At 37.3% G+C, this 18,053-nt stretch overlaps 1 protein-coding gene across 1 annotated transcript in view; it reads left to right on the top strand.

Moving 5' to 3' along the window:
- WWOX (WW domain containing oxidoreductase) overlaps positions 1-18,053 on the top strand; it is a 495,868-nt gene that overhangs the window by 92,314 nt on the left and 385,501 nt on the right. The window contains exon 6 of the mRNA XM_017820961.1: positions 11,690-11,778. Within this exon, the coding sequence (XP_017676450.1) occupies positions 11,690-11,778 (89 nt within the window). The remainder of the gene's footprint in view (positions 1-11,689; positions 11,779-18,053) is intronic.

Raw genomic sequence — 18,053 nt, 5'->3', positions numbered from 1 at the left:
AAAAAAAAAAAAAAAAAAAAAAAAAAAAAAAAAAAAAAAAAAAAAAAAAAAGTTGAAAATACCTTCTTTTTCTTGTAGATTGTGAGATGTAAAAGTTATGAAAATGATGTGTATGTATGGAAAGAGGTTATTTATATTCCATGAGAGTAACAGTTATTCCAGTATAATGGCAACCCCCCTTTACTCCTCAGCATCATGCATTTTCTTCATTTTGTGATGTATTATATGGCTTTTTGGTGTAACTACACTTTTAGATCTTATTGAATAGAATTTATGTGTTGCCTTATGGAAAACTTGTTTCATAATTCATTAATTATTTACTATTACTTGACCTCACAGCGCATGAAAAAAAAAAACCTATCCCATAACTGTAATTTCAGTTCTCTCCAGTGTGAAATCAATCACATTCCACGTCTTTTATATTATTTAAAATGTGAATGATGAAATTTTCTTGTGGATTTCTCCCGAGTTACTGAGAACTTTCCAACATTAGTGTGTGGGAAACGTGCAGGCTGTCCCCTGCAGGCCCGGGGAACTCCTGATTGCATTGCAAACGCCACAGAACCATTTGCAGGAGATGAGCTGTCCCTTTTTGTCAGTGGCAGAACTGTGCTCAAAAAAAAGGCAATCTTGGGCTGGTGAAGACCAGGAGTATTTTATAAAAATCTGCTTCATAGGATTTCTTTTTTCTTTGTGTACAGGGGATGTATTTAGATAAGGACGTGGCGCTTAATTAGTGCTTCCTCCCTATCCCTACAACCCACATTGTGCTGATGGGATTGCAGGACAAGTTTGATGGGTGCAGTTTCCAACTCCTTTGCAGCTGGATAATGCAGAGTTCATTTCTGGTATTTGTGTACCCTGTACTGTGTGAGGAAAGTGATGGGTGTTGTGTTTATATTTACAGTTCAGGAACAATTGAGGAATGCTGTGGGAAGGAGCCTGGGGCACGCGAGGAAGTGATGGAAGTTCTGTTAGTGATCCTGAGATACACTTTCTGATTTCTTTGACAGTCATTTCTGAAAATACACGAGTAGATAAAAGGAGAAATCAGCAATGCACTTGAGATTTGGAGGATCCTTTTTTTTTTTCTGAAAATCTGCAAGAGAAGTATTATCAGAAACAAGAGGTTTTAAACTATCTTTTAAACAAGAGAAATATTTGTGGAACAAGTTATATTTATACCTCAGCATGTATGAGCACGTAAGATTTTTGTCCTTGACAAAAAAATCTTGCCTCCTATTATTAATTCCTTCTCCTTTTGCCTGCATGTATGCCCATATTTTTTTGCTGTACGAGGCAGTTTATCAACAAAATATGCTCTTTCTCCATTTTTCTTTCAGCAGTTAAATGCCAAAGTTGTAAGTTCTAAAACATGTCCAGATTGCCAGATTGCATCTTATGCAAACTCCTGACTACTTCAGGAACATATATAATCATATTAAGCAAAAGCCACCCCAGCTATTCACTTTTATGAACATCAGATGTAATTGATTAAGTAACAAAAGCTTTGTAACTATACATTTTCCTGATACCTGAACATAGTTAGGAAAAAAAAATTCAGAGTACGTGTAACATTATACAAAGAAATAAAGTTAATTTTCTTGAAGTATACAGTAGAATATATAGATGGAGTTTGGGAAAAAATAGTGGAATGAAAAGTATAATGCTATTTTCCTAAGCCACATTTGCTAAATGCAGACTTGTGCAAGGTCAGCAGTTATATTGGAGTTGAGCAGAAATGGCTTCAGTGGCTTTAACTTTACCAGTGCCCTTGATGAGGTGCAGAGTTGTCAGTATTCTCGTAAAATTCCTCAGTGATGGCTTCTTCTGTTCTCTTTATTTCCTTAAGTGAACATCTGTCTAATTGTTCACCTCCATTGCTTTAGTGCTTTCCTCATGCTTTCTCTGTTTCCAGACAATAAACTTTATTTTCTTCATAAGAATTCAGTCTACGCAAGGGTATTAGGCAGCTTGTTTGCACCTTTTAATTTCTGGAAGTTTTCCAGAAGGGCTTTTTGCTTTAGTTCCAATGGGTTCATCAGTGAATCATGTAACATAATGCAGCATTGTGTTTGGGTTTTTATCCGTTACCTTCTGTTTATAAACATCTGCTTGGAAATTTTCGTTTTGAAATTTTTTTTTTTTTAATATGTTTTACATTTTTTGCATGTGGCATATGGGTAAGATATATACAGTAGCTGCTATTTTTTCAGGTGTTCAGGTAGGTAGAGCCAGTATTTACCTTAACATTTGGGAAAAGCCTAAGCCACTTGCTTAAACCCCAGAAATTTGAGGTAGAATTTGTGCTTGCAGAAAGACTTCATATTTTTGTTCAAGTCTATACTGCGTATATTGAGTGTATATTAAGAAGCTGATCCTGCCAAGCCTTGTACAAGAAATCTTTACTAATGTGATTCAGTCCTTTTATTTCACTTTCTAAAATTACATACATATCAATGTGACCGTTTTCAATGTATCTCTTAGCTTGGGCATATGAACAGTTGGGGAAACAAAATCATTTGTATATGTGTTTATTTTTTTGAGGACACCGTTCTGTAAGGTATCTATGTTATATTGTTTAATCTATGAGACTGTAACTGTGAACTGCCAATTAAAATGCCTTAAATAGCTAATTATTCAGTTCTTTAATTTCTTTGTCTCACATATTTCTTTCTACTTATGTTGAAGCATCCTGAAATTATTCATTAATACAGAAGTGATGAATTTTAGCCATGTCGATACTTTTATTTTCCTAATATGGAGAGTGAGGGGAAAGAACTGCACCTTAAATCTCTTGGCAAGCTCTGACATACTCCAGAATAGCTGCAGTGCATTTGTAAACCTGCAGACGTCACTATTCTGCCAATTAATTGTGCTGCACGAGATGTTCTATAGCGCTATGACCACATTTAAAATATACGTTGCTCCCATCTCGCAATTATAGCACTTTGTTTTTAATCTGAAACAATTTAACCAGATTTTTTTTTAATATTGTTACTTCAATTTCAGCATTCCACTGAAGGACAGAGTGTGCTTTCCGTTTCAAATTGTATGAGCCATTGTCCTAAGACTTGTCTTTAATTATTAGTTATTGTTGTTTCAATACAGATTTATGAACTACTTATTTTGTGTCATATAACATACCATTTTTTGAGCAACATTTTTCAATCTGAACGTAGCTTCCAGGAGGGCAAGCTGCCCAGAACATCAGTGATCTCACAGTTATTACTTTGTGTCATATATAATCTTGTTTTTTTTCCTGCAACAAATAAATCTTCGGGCCTCCCCTGCAAAAAACATTTGTGGTTACAGTATAATAAAAATAAACCGTTTGTCGTGACTGCAGCTGACATTTATCAGCCTATTTGTGGGTGCTCTTTCTCTCTCTGTATAATACGGAACATAATTTGTCACTTTGTAAATACATTCCAGCCTAAATCCCTGCCAGCATCTGTTAGTGTTTGAAGGATTAATGCACTGCACAGTGCATGTCTGCACTTTCAGGCAACAACATAGCTTATGATTATGGATCATGAGAGAACAGGGGAAAAAAGGGTTCATTTTGTATTTACTTAAACATTGTTGCCCTTTTGACCATCGTGCTTTTCTCCTCTTGTTTGTCATCTGGAGCAGGGATGGTAAGTTCCCCTCTGTCTGGAATGACTGCATGTGGAATCCTGCTGTAGGTTTTATCCACCAGTGTATGTGGAGCTGTACGTAAAAGATAACAGGTTTTTAATTTTATGGATAATTACCAACAATAATAATGTATTGCAATAGGGATGTTACTGGTTTAGTCCATTTAGAAATTCTGGGGTTTCCCACCCTCCTCTGCCATTCCCAACAAATCCATTGCTCTGTTGCCTCCCACGTTGCTTACTTCTCAGCAACCCATTAACTGGGTTTATTTAACCTTAAAAGCTTCAAATTGAGGGAGTTTTTAAATAAAAAAATTCTGTATTTTCCAAATTATCCCGGTGCTGTTTGCCTTGTTGCTCTTTTTGAAAATGCATTCTGCTATCACTTGGAATCTTGCAGAATGGAAGGAATTGAAAGCATCTGAATGTGGAGGTTCTCCACAGCTGAGATTCTGCTGCACGTTCCCAGGCTCCCTCGACCGTTCTCTAAACCAGGAGATATGTTTATTAAAATAGTAAACCCTACACATGTAATATATTGCCAAGATTATTTGAGATTCCCCAAAGATAAATTCAAATGAGCTTTGCAGGAATGGGCGTTTGGAGACAGAGAGAAATGATCTATATCCAAGGAAAGAAAAATAATTCCAGCTAAAAGTAGGCTCCCAAGTAAATACCCACAGTTCATGTACATGAAGAGTTAAACAAACTCCTATTGCCAAAAGTTACAGTAGATTTTTTTTTTTTTAATGCGTTTAATTTTTTATTATTGAAGCAAACGTGTGCTGTGTGCAATTGAACTGTGTGCATCCAGGAAAAAATCAGGACATTTGGAGCCCACTAATTGAAGTATTCTGAAATTATACTCCAGCCTTTTTTGTGTGTGTTTTTGTTCTCTCTGGTTAAAGAATAATTTTTAAAATGTCTTTAGGAGACTAACTTCTCTTACTCTTTATAAGCATGATTTAGGATCGCTAGGGCATAGTTTACTTCACTGAAGATATTAATTTCATAAAGAAATGCAGATGTTTTCCTTTTTTTCCTTTAGCATTATCTTCAGAAGATAAGAAAGGCCAAATTTACAGAGATACTGATCAAAGAGTTAACTAATACAAAGATTGTGAAATAACATTATTGCTTATTTTAGTGGTAAGTGGTATTTATTACAGAAGATTTATTAAAAAAGGATATTAAAATCTGAAAAATGAAGCAACCGCTTCGAAGAAACGAGTAAGTGTATTTTACATTTCTTTTTATATGTAGACATTTACTAATAGAAAGATACAGTTTTAAAATTATTGAGGAATTTAAAATGATGACTACATGACCAACAAAGCCCTTTCATGTCTAAGTTAAATATACAAGCTATACCTGGAGACTTTAGTCACATTTTTGTATTTGCGACATGGATTTTAAGTTATAGGTAAATTAAATATTAGGAAGAAGGAAAAGATATTGCTGTGAACAGTGATTTGTTTAAAAGTGAGGACCAAATGCCAGGTTGGTGTTTGGCATCCTCAGAAACCGAACTCCTTTGTGTCAGGTTGTCTTTATCACTTTTCCACGTCTCTCACCCTCAGAATTTCAGTGGCTCATTTGTTGCCTTTATGTTTAATCTCTATCTAAGGAAGGTTCCAGACTTTTCTGTTGCTTTTATAACCCAGCTGAGCTCAACAGTTAAATCTCCAGTTCAGGTGTTCCTTCCTGGCTATTGTGTGTGTGGATCTTCCATTGCAGCTTTAGGACATCCATTTGCAGGACAACCCTACAACAGCTTGAGGACTTCAGGATTTTCTGAGGAGGCCTCTTACTGCTCTAAGTTGTCAATGGTGCCAAAAAGGTCAACACTCTTCTCTGCCAAACATCCAAAATTGTTCTGGAGAAGGGATAGAGACAAAGACAATGATAATTCATTCTTCATGATAAGGTGCCAGTCCAAGGATGATCAGTAATCAGCAGTTTGCAGGCTCATACTGACCCATTGAGTCTTGATACATGTGCTGTTCACTTGACTTGGGTGAAGGCAACCCCTGCAGGAATTCCATTTCTGTGAAGAATGGGAAGATCTGGTTACTTAAGCAGGAAGAACCAGGCTTTACAAAATCAGCATTTGGGAGAGCTCCCACACAGCATCAAAATGTGTTTGACAGGATTGAGCAAGGAGAATAGTGGAAAAATATACACCAGCAAACTACAACCAAAATACAGGTAAACCAAACACGCTGGGAAATAGTGTAACCAGGCATTAATAAATAAATTTTCTTTCTAATGAAAGAAAGGGAATCCTTTTCATCTCTGATTTTCGTGAAGAATCAAGTTAGTCTCAGCTATTTTCTTGTACATCACATAAATGGGGTAATAACATAATTAATATTTAGGAAATTATTTTTGTGTTGTGTACCTTCTTTTGCATAAAATTAGTGAAAATTTGGAAGTACTGTATAAATATTGCTGATATTAGGGGCTGGAGGGGGGGAAAAATCTAGACAAATGTGTGTAAAAATGTTCCCCCATAATGTCTTCTAATGAACTTTATTAAGGTATATCAAATGTAGCAGAAGAACATATTACTAAAGCATCTAGCACGTGTTTTGGATTGCTCTTAAAGCAGTGTGATGCATCTGTCCCCATCAGCTCCATGGGAAGGAGCTGCAGAGCATTCAAAACACACAACCAGGTAAAGCTGGCGTTGCATAAATACAGTTTTGAATGAAGTACCAAATGTTGACTACATTAGGGACAATAATACTTGCAGCCCTAATCCTGAGTGAAAGCCTTTTTCCCCATTAGGTACCTCCATAAATAGTGCATGGCACTGGCTATTGACTGTCATAAGCTATGTGTCAAATTGTCAGATGTGCTTCTAAAGCATCCCCTGCTCCATCCTCAACATGAAAATATGAGTTTGTTTGGGCACTGCTTGTCCTATGCTGAGATTTGGTTATTTGTTTACCTATTTTCAGATAATTCCACAGATTTTTCATCAGCTTTGGTGTCAAATTCTTTTTTTTTCCTGAAGATTTTGTGTCTCTCACACTGCATATAAGAAGTATCTGCATTCTAGGATGTTGTCAGGAAGATTTTTCTGTATCAAATTAAACTGCTTTTTACCAATTGATTGTACTTTCAGTTCCTTGAAGTCGGATATTTTTGTTGTTGTGCGATGTATTCAGTTTTGAGTTAAGGACTTTTAAATATCAAAGATATATACACACTATTTTCTGAGAGTAAAATTATACAGTAAATTATGTAGTGTCCACCACGGTACATTTTAAGTAGGGCCTTACAAAATGACTTGTACTTACATAAGATACAGGGGCTACAGCATATTTATTAAGACTCTTCAACTCTGTATGAAACTGGAGCAGTCAGAAGTAATGGTGTCTGCTGAAAGATTCTTTATCATATGAATTTACTTTTAGTCATCTATTATTTATTTCAGCTATTTCATATGCCATTATAATAAATATTATGACAGAGAAAGCTTTTATGCTTCAACTTATTGTACTGCTCTTCACTTCCTTGCAATCCTTCAGGAAAATGTAGCTATGCTTTACCTATATTTAACGTAAATCATCACTTACATTTGAATGAAAAATTCACTATGAAAAAAGGCTCCTTCTTCAATACCAAGACACAAATGCACCATCATGTTTACTGCCAAACTACTCTACCATGCAGTGTTCATTTTTAAACAATTTTTAAGCTGTAAAGTGAAGACATTGCATATAGTGAAATAGCTGGCTTTCTGGGTGGTTTCACTTTTGTGTTACTTTCTGGCTCAATAAGCATTTTTCTAGCATGAGTGCAAAGTATAGCCAATTGCACTTAAGCATTTTTAATATTTTTTCTCCAATAGGGAGCAGCTTACATTCAAAACCGAACAAACTCTTTTCTGGTGTTTTGTAGAATAATGAAACTTACCTGGAAATAGTGATAAAATGCTTTTAGAACTGGGCATGAAATCGTGACATACAAGAGAAATTTTTTTCTTTGCTCTTTTCGAAATGTTATTACATTGGGTTTAAAAGAGAACCTGCCAGGAGCTGGAGGATGATCCACCTTCAGCTGTTTCTTCAAAGACAGAATGTTGGTGCCTGGACATCGTTAGCCTTGAGCTGCTCATTGGGCTTCATGAAATACAAATATCCCCATCCCAAACTCACCATCCCAGTGGGTTCTGGCTGACCGTGTTTTCACAGGGTTCTGTGCACAGCAGCAGTGTACAGGCCCTCTTGGGTCTGTTCATTTTTAAACAGGCCCTCTTGGGTCTGTTCTCCTTTGGCCAGTTTGCAAAGCTGGTCTGAGTCTAGTGGTGAAAGTGGTGTTGGATGCAGTTGGGATACTTGTCCCAGGGATCTGCAGCAAGGGGCACCAGTTCCTTGTGCTCAGGCTTTCAACAGCACCGCACAGTAACGATCCTGTGATTTAGAAGTGAGCTCTTTAAATTATGCTGCGCTCATTCTGTGATCTAGTTTCCCCCTCAAATGATGTAATTGAAAATAAAGTAGTAGAGGGAGCATTAATATCTTTTGTCAATTTAATTTTTCAAATTCTGGAGTTCCCTGCCTTAGCGCATTGATTTTACGATGTCAGCTGAAAGACTGTCTCCGGTATTTGGGAAAGTGGCAAGTCTCATTTAAGATTTCACAACAGAAAATGAGGCATAATTCAGTACTGAAAACGTGTGAAGTGAAATGGTGAGAGACATCAGCATAATACAATTATGACGCATTAGATCAGGATTTGCAGCATACCATTAACAATCAGTTCTGACTGCAGAGTACAATTACAGTTACGATGCCTTTTAGCAAAAAATGGGCTTTAGTTTTATTTTTTTATTAAGAAACCCCATGCTTTTCTACACATGTCACAGTGTGTGACACCAAGGCTCCTAGGGAAAGAGGGAAAATATTATAACAAAGGTAATAACTGAGCTACTATGAGAAAACAAACATAAAACCTTCTACTTGTCATTATTAGAGATATTCTTACATTATTAAGAGCATATCATGCAAGTATATTGCCTTATTCATAGCTTTTTTTTTTTTAAAAGGTATTGTGATACAGAAGTAAGAAGGGGAAAATCTGGATTAAAAATGAGCTGCTACTAAAGGTTTAGCATTTCACATGCTCAAACTGCAGTAGGAATTGATGGTCTACAGAATATCTCTGTGGAACCTCAGTTGATAAGGGAGAATCTGAAAAAAAAAATTTGGGGAACTTGCCTAAGCTCATGGCATGTTAAACTGATTTCTTTCCCAGTTGTGTTTGGGGAAAAAAACCCCTTACACTTGGCTTCTTATGTGCCTTCAGAAGCTGAGGTGGCAGGTTCTGAGCTGAGTGCTTTGGGTGTCACATGCTCCAGTTTTCCCTGTGAGGAAAAGTAAGTAAACGGGCGTGTCTGTGCTCAGTGTGTACCTTGTGTGCATATGAAGGCAATATGGCCTGCTGCCATCAGTATTCTAAAAAGCAAAACCGGGTAGAAAGTTGAAAAAAAATTATGGTTTTTTTAATTTCTGATTTTTACGTTTTCAATATATTAATCCACGAATCCAACCTGAGTATGTTTAACTTCTATTTCAGAAAGCATTTTGGAGGTTTCATACTTTTTTGTTCCTTTTGGACTTGAAGTACAGACACCTCTCTTCTGTTCTTGGAATCAGTGTCAGAAGCCTAATGCTTGACACCAAGAGGAAAAGGATTACCTGAGTGATGTCATGTGGACTTGAGTCCATGTCCCCAAGGGGACAGTAGCTAACAGCTTGTGGTGTAGTCTGTTGAACTACTTGATTATTATGGTTTTTGATCCCCTTATGTCCCTGTATTTGTAGCATTCTTGTCCTTTCACCCTTGGGAGAGACAGGAAAATGTTTCAACTGAGGAAAGCAGAACCAAAGTAAACCCAGCTACTTCTGTAGTAAGTAAACAGCTTTGAACTGCACTGCTGAAGAGGAATTGTTCTGGAGTTGTATTGCATAATGCAAGGCAGCATCATCTTTCTCAAGTCTCTGACTATCAAACAGAAGAAAATATTTACCCAGTGGGGCAAAATGAATTCCAGAATGATGTGCATCTTGTGAGGGTAGAAAAAACCTCTTTGTAACAGAGTTTGGTTTAGCATTTTCAGACTCCCATCGATTGATACTTCCTATGGAGACTGAACCTGTTGAAATTTCAGTTGTGTTTATTTTGCTGTCCTGATAAGTCTGGCTGGAATGGGACAAAAGGAATTTGAGTGATACTCTGTTTGTACCAAACCTGTAAGGTAGTTGTAGCAGGCAGAGTGGGTACCAGCAAAATAGAAAACAGATGTAGGGAGAGAAGTACCAGATGTAATGAAACAGGGAGATCAGATGATTCACTTGAGCTTGGGGGACAATGGGAGCACTCTTCCCAACTTCCCTCTGTGCTGACACGTGTGCTGCTTCCTTTCTGTTCCCTCAGCAATGTTCCCTTGTCATTGAGCAACGATCATGGTGTATCCTTGTAATCCCAGTGGAGTTCCTGTTGCACTCTGGTGCTAACAAAGCTCCTGTTGTCTCCCCACCCAAATGCTGCCTTTGCTTGCACCGTACCACTGCATCTGCTCCATCTCTCCTTACCCTTTCTTTTAGCAGTGCCAATGCCCAGTTTGAGCCATGGCTGTTACACACAGTAGGTGTAGGTGATGTGTTGGGAGTACCTGAATTGTCCCTCTAGGTATTTTTTTGCCGAATAAGCTAAACTGAGTGGGCTGAAATTTGACATTTTTAGGCTTGGGGAGAGTACAGGGCTTTTGCCAGCTTTCTTTTATGTGCCAGAGTTTACGTGGTGTTGAGCAGCAGCAAGTCTAAAAGTGAGGGTAAGCACAAATACACATGTTCCTGATTCCTTAGGGGGCCTACCTGACTTACATGTCATGACAGTTGGTATTTTGCAGGGGATCACAGGTGTCTTAAAGTGTAGCATTTGTGGAAGAACAAAAGACAACCACTGGATGTTGTGCTGCAGACCCACAGCTGCAGTTGAAGGAGAGCTGGTTCTGAACTCTGCCTTGAGAGAACCTCTGACTGCTTGGTTCTTGTGATGACTTTCATTTCAGTGGTTGCAATGAAAATAGGCTTTTGGTTCGTTTTGTTCTGAGACTCGGAGTTCAGGTGTTTCAGAAGATCTGGGAACAGGGATCTTAAAGCTGAAAATATTGAGAAGAGTTGTTTTGGTGGTGCCTAAGATAAACTTAACCTTCAGGTTAACCTCTTCTAGGTGAAAAGCCAGCTTTAAGTACATACACAATTTCTGCAGAAGACACAGAATCATAGAATGGTTTGGGTTGGACCTTAAAGCTCATCTTGTTCCAACCCCCTGCTATGAGCAGGGTCACCTTCCACTATCTCGGTTGCTCCAACCTGGCCTTGGACACTTCCAGGGATGGGGCAGCCACAGCTTCTCTGGGTGACCTGTGCCAGGGCCTCCCCAACCTCACAGTAGAAGTACATATATAATATGCACTGGTAAACTCTTATTGTATGAAAACCTGTGTAGGCTGATCAGTTGTTTTCTGTAGTCATTTTATACTGTCTTTTATATCACCTGCTATAGTGATAATCTATGTAATACATTGTTTGGATTCATATATGCAAGTCTGAAGTTAGCTGATTTTTATAGAGTATTTACTGATCTTTTTTTCTATTGGTACAGTATGTAAAAATAGCATGCATTGAGAATAACACTCTACCTTTTTATTTCATGAGTTACATAATTTTCACCACCAAAATGGCAGCAAAAAGATGCCTTATTAACCTTAACACTGCCTTGTGTCGATTCATTACATTTTATAAAGCTGTGCATTACACAGTGTATGTTTTTAGCAGAACCACCACATCACAATGCTGCTTTTGGCACTGAACATTGTGCTCGTCCATTCCTTTTGATGATTTGTATTCACTTTGGGGTTATAATGTTAAACAAGGGAATCAGACAAGTTTCATAACACATTTGCTGTAACACGATCCTATGAACTAAACATGCTGTTATTTATCTTTTTTTATATTTTTCTCTTGTTCCAGCATAAAGCCAAGGTAGAAGCAATGACCTTAGACCTTGCTTCTCTTCAGAGTGTGCAGCACTTTGCTGAAGCATTCAAATCCAAGAATCTGTAAGTACTCAGGAAATTATATGTAATAATTTCTTGTTATTTTAATGTCTTTATCAGCTGAGCACAGTTGGCAGAATTCACCAAAGTTGGACGGATCAGCAACTGCAGTTAGTGAATAATCTTTTCACAGGAATTTTTTTTTTTAATGGAAATTAAAGATCATTTGTTTTCATACAAAAAAAAAAAGTTACAGATCTCTTGTTATTCCATGTGTAGCCCCAGCTTTAAAGGGCTTTTTTACCCCTGTGGCTATTGAAAAAGGCCAAAGCTGAACTGCATAAAAAACAGCTCAGGCAACTTTTAACAGTTTTGCCATGGTTTGGAAGAGGTCAGGGATGAACAATTAGCACACTCCTTGTCTTACTTTATTTTCTAACTTTCTCTCTCTCTCTTTTCATTTTTAAACCTTTAAAAAATATAGCCCTATGAGCCAGACAGATCTATGTTCCAGACCTGTATCTGAAATAGTCCATAATTAAAAAAAAAAAAAAGAAAAAGGGAGAGAGGGTGTGATAATTACATCACTTAACAATAGGCAAATTTGTCTGGAGCTAATCGGGTTAGCTTCCAAATGGTTTGTTTTATTTAGCTTGAAGAGAGCAATGAATCTCTGAATTGAAAAAAATTATTTGAAATCTTTCAAGTTCCAGCTCTTGACAATAAGTTCCACACTTTGTGCTTTTATCCACAGTTTGACCCACTGATTGTTGTGAGTATTCAAACTTAGCTTTTTTTCTGCAAATATTTCTGTAACAGATAACATCTTCCTGTTCTTCTCAAGAGATTATGGCCTCTTAGACAGCTTTGAAAATACGTTGTTGTAGAGAAGATATATAACAAAGAATGTTTTTTTCACTTTTGAAATACTGCCAAAGCTAAATCTCACATGGATAGACAGATGACATTTTAGTACTTATAGGTCTTTTGGATTCAAAGAATTGTCAAAACTGACTTCTAACACAAGTTCCTTTATTGCCAAAATCTTTAGTATCAATATTTTCTTATCATGTCATCTTCATAAATTAAAATTTCTTGGAAGACAAATCCTTGCAGTATTACATGTTGAATACTAACTCGGTTTTGTAATGTAAGAGCAGTAAGTGTTCTAATTTAGCATCTTCATGCTTCTAATATGCTACATTTCTTTAAAAACTATATGGTACAGTGGAAAGTCAAAACCACCCTTCTTCCAAATGCAGCTTTTAACTTGTTTTGTGTGTTGTAGATCATATCATGGTCATCCTAGCTAGTCCATTTGGTATGCATGATTATAAATCCTTGGAAGTGAACATGCTTAAATCAATTTTTGCCAGAGAACTTAGAAAATGAGAATATCTAGAATCAGGAAAACCTGTTTTGTTTTTGTTGGCATACATTGCTTTACCAGTGTAGGTCTGTTAAGCTCCACTGTCAGTGATGGACAGGTTTTACTAATATTTCACTCTAATATTATTTGGAGAATTTTTAGTAATAGACAGCCTCTAAAGCCTCTGCCTTGCCTTGAGATATTTCTGTCTCAGATGTGTGCTCAGATGTGCCCGTGTCTGGCAGGAATACTCCAAGAGTTGTAGGAAAGTCTAAGTTCTGTATCTGTTGTGAGACTTGGGGGGTTTTGACCAAAATGAATTTCCAGTTATATTTTGTTTAAAGTCTGAGGCTGGATGGAAACCAGACCCCACACACTGCCTGCAGCAGAGGATCTTTTATCTGATACAGACACAGAAGAGTTACCTTACAATCATCTGCACTGGCAGGAGGATGGACTGGGAGACCTACTGGGTCTTTCTGGCCTCTGATTCTTTGTGATTTAACTATGTCTGGATAAGGTCAGGAAAGCAATTATATGGCAGTAGCACCTTATTACTACAATGCTGGGCCTATGTGTTTTCCAGCACTAATGTACACTAATGACTTTTGTCTCTTCGTTTATTTGCTTTGCCTCAGTGTCCAGAGGCTTTTGTCACTTCGGTGATTCCTTTGCAGTAGTGGTTTTTGAAAGGAATCTTACAGGCTTCAGGGACAGACTGAGCCTTGTTCCTTATCCTTTGGCCAGTCTTGTCAGTTGGCAGCTTAACTTCTTAGAAGGGGTCGATATCCCTGGTCTCATGGACCTGTATGAGAAGGATTGTGATACAGTCGCCCCCATTCCCATGAGGTGTCTGTCACTCCTGTTAATGGGCACTGGAAGTATGCTAAAAGCATAGATTTTGCTTTCTTATAAAATTTTTTATGAATTTCTTAGCAATAAAGCAGTAGGAAAAGCAGATAAAAGCGTCTGGGGTTTTTGTGAAACAAAACTATCCTTTAAATTCTGAGTCATATAAGTCTTGTTTTCTGGGAGAAACTACAACAATTTTAAAGTGTGAAGGAGAAATTTTGTGTGAACACACACATTTTAATAAAGATCTGTGTTTTGTTTCTCACAGCATTTTATGTGAAGAGGCCTTCAGTATTCAGTGGTGAACATCTTAAACTTCTGTGTGCAAATAGTTTTATTCTCTGCTTAATTTCTCCAGTCCACTATTGGTTTCTGGGACACTTTAGTATTTTGCAGAATGTGTTGGTCTTGGTGACACCTGACCTATTAGCTAAAAATGTATAAAATAGAGAATAGATAGGCATGCCTTCTGACATTCTGCTTTTCTGTGACACTTTCTGTGGCCCTAGGTGCTATTTTTTGTCAGCAGATATAAGGGTGTACTCACAGTCCCATCACAACCTGGGAGCCTGTTCTGCTGTGGTTGATAGCAATTGGAAAATAGCCTTCAAGGATTGTGTTTCACAGATCTCTTCCTGGATGAGAAAACTGAAATGGAAACACTCCAGAAAAAGGATCCCTGAATTTCACTGAGTCAAAACATCCAAACCTCTTGCAGCTGGGGAAGGTGGTGGTGGTGGGATGGCAGGGAGCAGAGGGCAAATTGCTGAGATTATGAATCTCCCACTTTAATAAAATAACTTGTAGAGATAAAAAAAAAAAAAGCTTCCTTGAATGTGCTTGGGAATCTGAGAGATTGTGGAAACTACGTGAAGAATGAAGAAATGTCGTCCTCTGCTCGGCAGGAATTTAACGGGGCTGGTTGCATACAGAAAACAAATGATGCAACAGAGGGAGCCTTGAGAAAAACATAAATAATAAATGGGAGGAAAGAGTTACTCTGAAAAGAAATATTTAATATGAATTGGAGTAGTAATTTAGAGCTAAGAAGCCTTCCTTGTTTGAAAGTAAAAGTCAGATGATTCATCTTCAAGTTATCATGCTTCTGAGATTTGATAGGAATCTTTTATTCCTATTTGGATTTGTTAGGTGTTGCAGCCTTGTCCACAGATAAAATTTGAGCTCAGAGTATATAAACACTGGTAAGTTATGCTGTATCCCTATAAATATATTCTGGAAAATCCTTCATCCTCACTGAAAAAAAACAATTTTTTTTGTTTGCATTATCTACACTCTTGAGTTGATACAGCTGTTTCTCTTTCTGAGACTTTTTTTATCCGTGCACTTTCAAATAAAGCTTTGGGGAAAAGGGTTTTTCAGATTATTTTTGATCCTGCAGTTCTGTGATTGCAGCACTTAAACTTTCCTTATGGGCAGGACAGTGCTCTCCAGTTTTTCTTGCTCTCGCAGTTAGAAACATTTTGTGGGCAGAATGAACTAAACACAGTAACTTAGTTGGGTCTCCCAAAGTCGTCTTTGGGAGAAGACAGAATAAAACAATATTGCTGTTTAACGTTTGATCTACCTCTTTCTTCGCTGTAGCACAGCCTGAACAGCGTGTGACACAAATAAATACATAAAATACATAAATACATAAAATGGATGTCCAATAAAAAACAGGCCTCAAGGATTTCCAGCACAATTTTTTTGAAGAAAGCCAGCTGTCTTTTAGTATTTTAGTATTTCTGGCTTGTTTTCTGCAGATGCATTCTGCCAGGAGTGAATGAACTCCATCTTCCTTCCTTATGAAGACACTGGTGGGCTTAGGATGAGAATAGGAAAAAGAGATCTCAGTGCCTCTAAATGGCTGGATTTGTTCAAGTTACTTCTTATATCTGTATCAAGTCTTTCCCCTCTGCTAGTTCCCAGCTCAGGCGGTCGATTGAATGTCTCTGTTACAGAAAATCAAATAAATGATCTGTTTATAATAATGTTCTGGGCTAAGATGGATTTGGCATTAGCTGATTTTTATGCAGCTGGAAGAGGCAGACCAACCAATCTTTCATATTTGGCTTTTTGGAACTTAAAAAACACTGAATGGAATCTCCTCTTCATTGAGTGGGCACAATGTGAGGAATTATGGTTGGTATTAATCCCCTTTATAGACAAAATGACTGCCCTCCTGTGATTGTATGCAACACAGCATTTAAATGTAGTCAGTGTCAGTGCTGGATTGTTCAGGGTCTGTAGGACTGGTATTTGTGTAGGAGTCTGGATTTGTGGATGTGGTATATATTTGACTGAAACCTGCATACTTTAGCTGGGGAACAGCACTAGTGGCTCAGTTCTAAATCTTCCAAAATAGCAACCTGTTGTCAACATTTACAGCCATGGTATCATGGCATTTGCCTGCTCGTCATCATAAGAACACTTCCATGATCAAAACAGTGAGCAGAAGTGAGCAGTAAAGTTAAAAATTAAATTTTGTGTGCATCTTTAGTTTGGAGCGGTGCATGGTGCCACTTGGTTTGAATTAAAGTTGTCTTCTGCCAAACAGCGAGACATTAATTTAATGTTCTCAATGTCTGAGGAGAAAAACCCCAGAAATTATCCTGAAAAATCTTGAATTACTTCAAAGATATGAAACAATGTTTGCCAACAGATACTACTTAGAATTTTCTGAATTGGTAGCAGCAATTCACAATTATGCAGGACTTCCAGATGTAGATCTTCCCTGCAGTTACTTTACTTTAAAATAGGAATTTTTTTTTTTTTGCGTGTGGTAAGAATTGGCATATGCTGACAGTTTATTCACTTATGCTGTGTGTAGAAATATGGAAAAGACAGCAGTTATGAATTATGATTCTCCATTTGGAAGTTTAGTCTCTTCTTATTTCCTAAACCAGACCCAAAATGGCCTCCTTAGCTGAGACCTCAAACTCTCTGAGTACATTCATTTTTCATGCTGCAAGCAGGAGCGTGCTGAAACCTTGTGGGTGCAATTAAGATCTCAGAGCCTGCTGAAAATTCAATCCAGAATATGATTTTTCTGCATTTTCATGTATTGTAACTGACATACTACAGGTGTGTCAAGTTATTTTTGATTCTGATTGAACCACAATTAAATCGTAGATGCCGTATGATAAATTCTAGGCATATCTAAGAATACAAATGTAAAAACGGGATCTGTTTACAAGTTGTTGCATAGATAACTGAAAAGATCCAGCAAAAATGAATATATGATTTAGCTGAATTGTCAGTGATGCCATTATGTCAATATGCTTAATGGTTCTGTAGTCAAGGTATCTCTGTCAGAGATGATCGTTGCCACTGCCTGTTGTCTTTCCAAACTTGAACATTAACACTGTACAAACCTTTTAACTCTTTGCTGCTTGTGGAATTTCTTTTTGTGAATTAAAACTAGTGCCAGCTGAGCTGTCACATTTGTCTTCTCAACTCAGAGTACGGTTGGCATCCTGACACTGCCACCAAGGCACAAACTTCTGGACAACACTGTGCATTTTGAGATCTCAAAAAATATCCACATTGAATTAAGTAGTGAAACATGCAGAGTTCAGAAGTTACTGTTGCAGACAGCACGTATCTTAAATTTAAATAAGATCAAAGGCTGCCTGCATTTGAAACGTACATAATAATGTTAGGGTGAAACTTTTTTTTTTTCTCTTTGTGGTGATGCTGTGCCTTATTAAAGCCCAGGGATTGGCTTCTGCATAAATAGTTTTTCTTTTTCTTCTTTCTTCTGTTTTTAAGCCCTCGTACACAATTACCCCATTGTGGTAGCATGTGTCAAGTCATGTGGATCCAAAAACTGTTTCCAGGATTTTATAAATTAAAAAAATCTCTCAAGCTTAAGCCCTTTCCCCCTTTTACTGGAGGCTGAGATCCTGATGTTTTCACCAGATCACCTTTCATTACTTCTGCTGTATTGTGGAGGTATCTCCTGCCTCAGAATATTTCTTCTTTAAAGTCCGTATTAAAATATAGGATTGACACTTCATCATAACTTTACATATAGTTGCATCTACAAAAAAACATGAAGCATTTTTATGTATTACTAACAGAAAGATTTCATTAGGTGTTTGTTACAGAGTTTTAT

Source organism: Lepidothrix coronata, unplaced genomic scaffold, assembly GCF_001604755.1.
Source record: "Lepidothrix coronata isolate B3197 unplaced genomic scaffold, Lepidothrix_coronata-1.0 Scaffold87, whole genome shotgun sequence".
Lineage (NCBI taxonomy): Eukaryota > Metazoa > Chordata > Aves > Passeriformes > Pipridae > Lepidothrix > Lepidothrix coronata.
The sequence above is the reverse complement of the archived record's forward strand: the minus strand, read 5'-3'. Positions and strand labels throughout refer to the sequence as shown.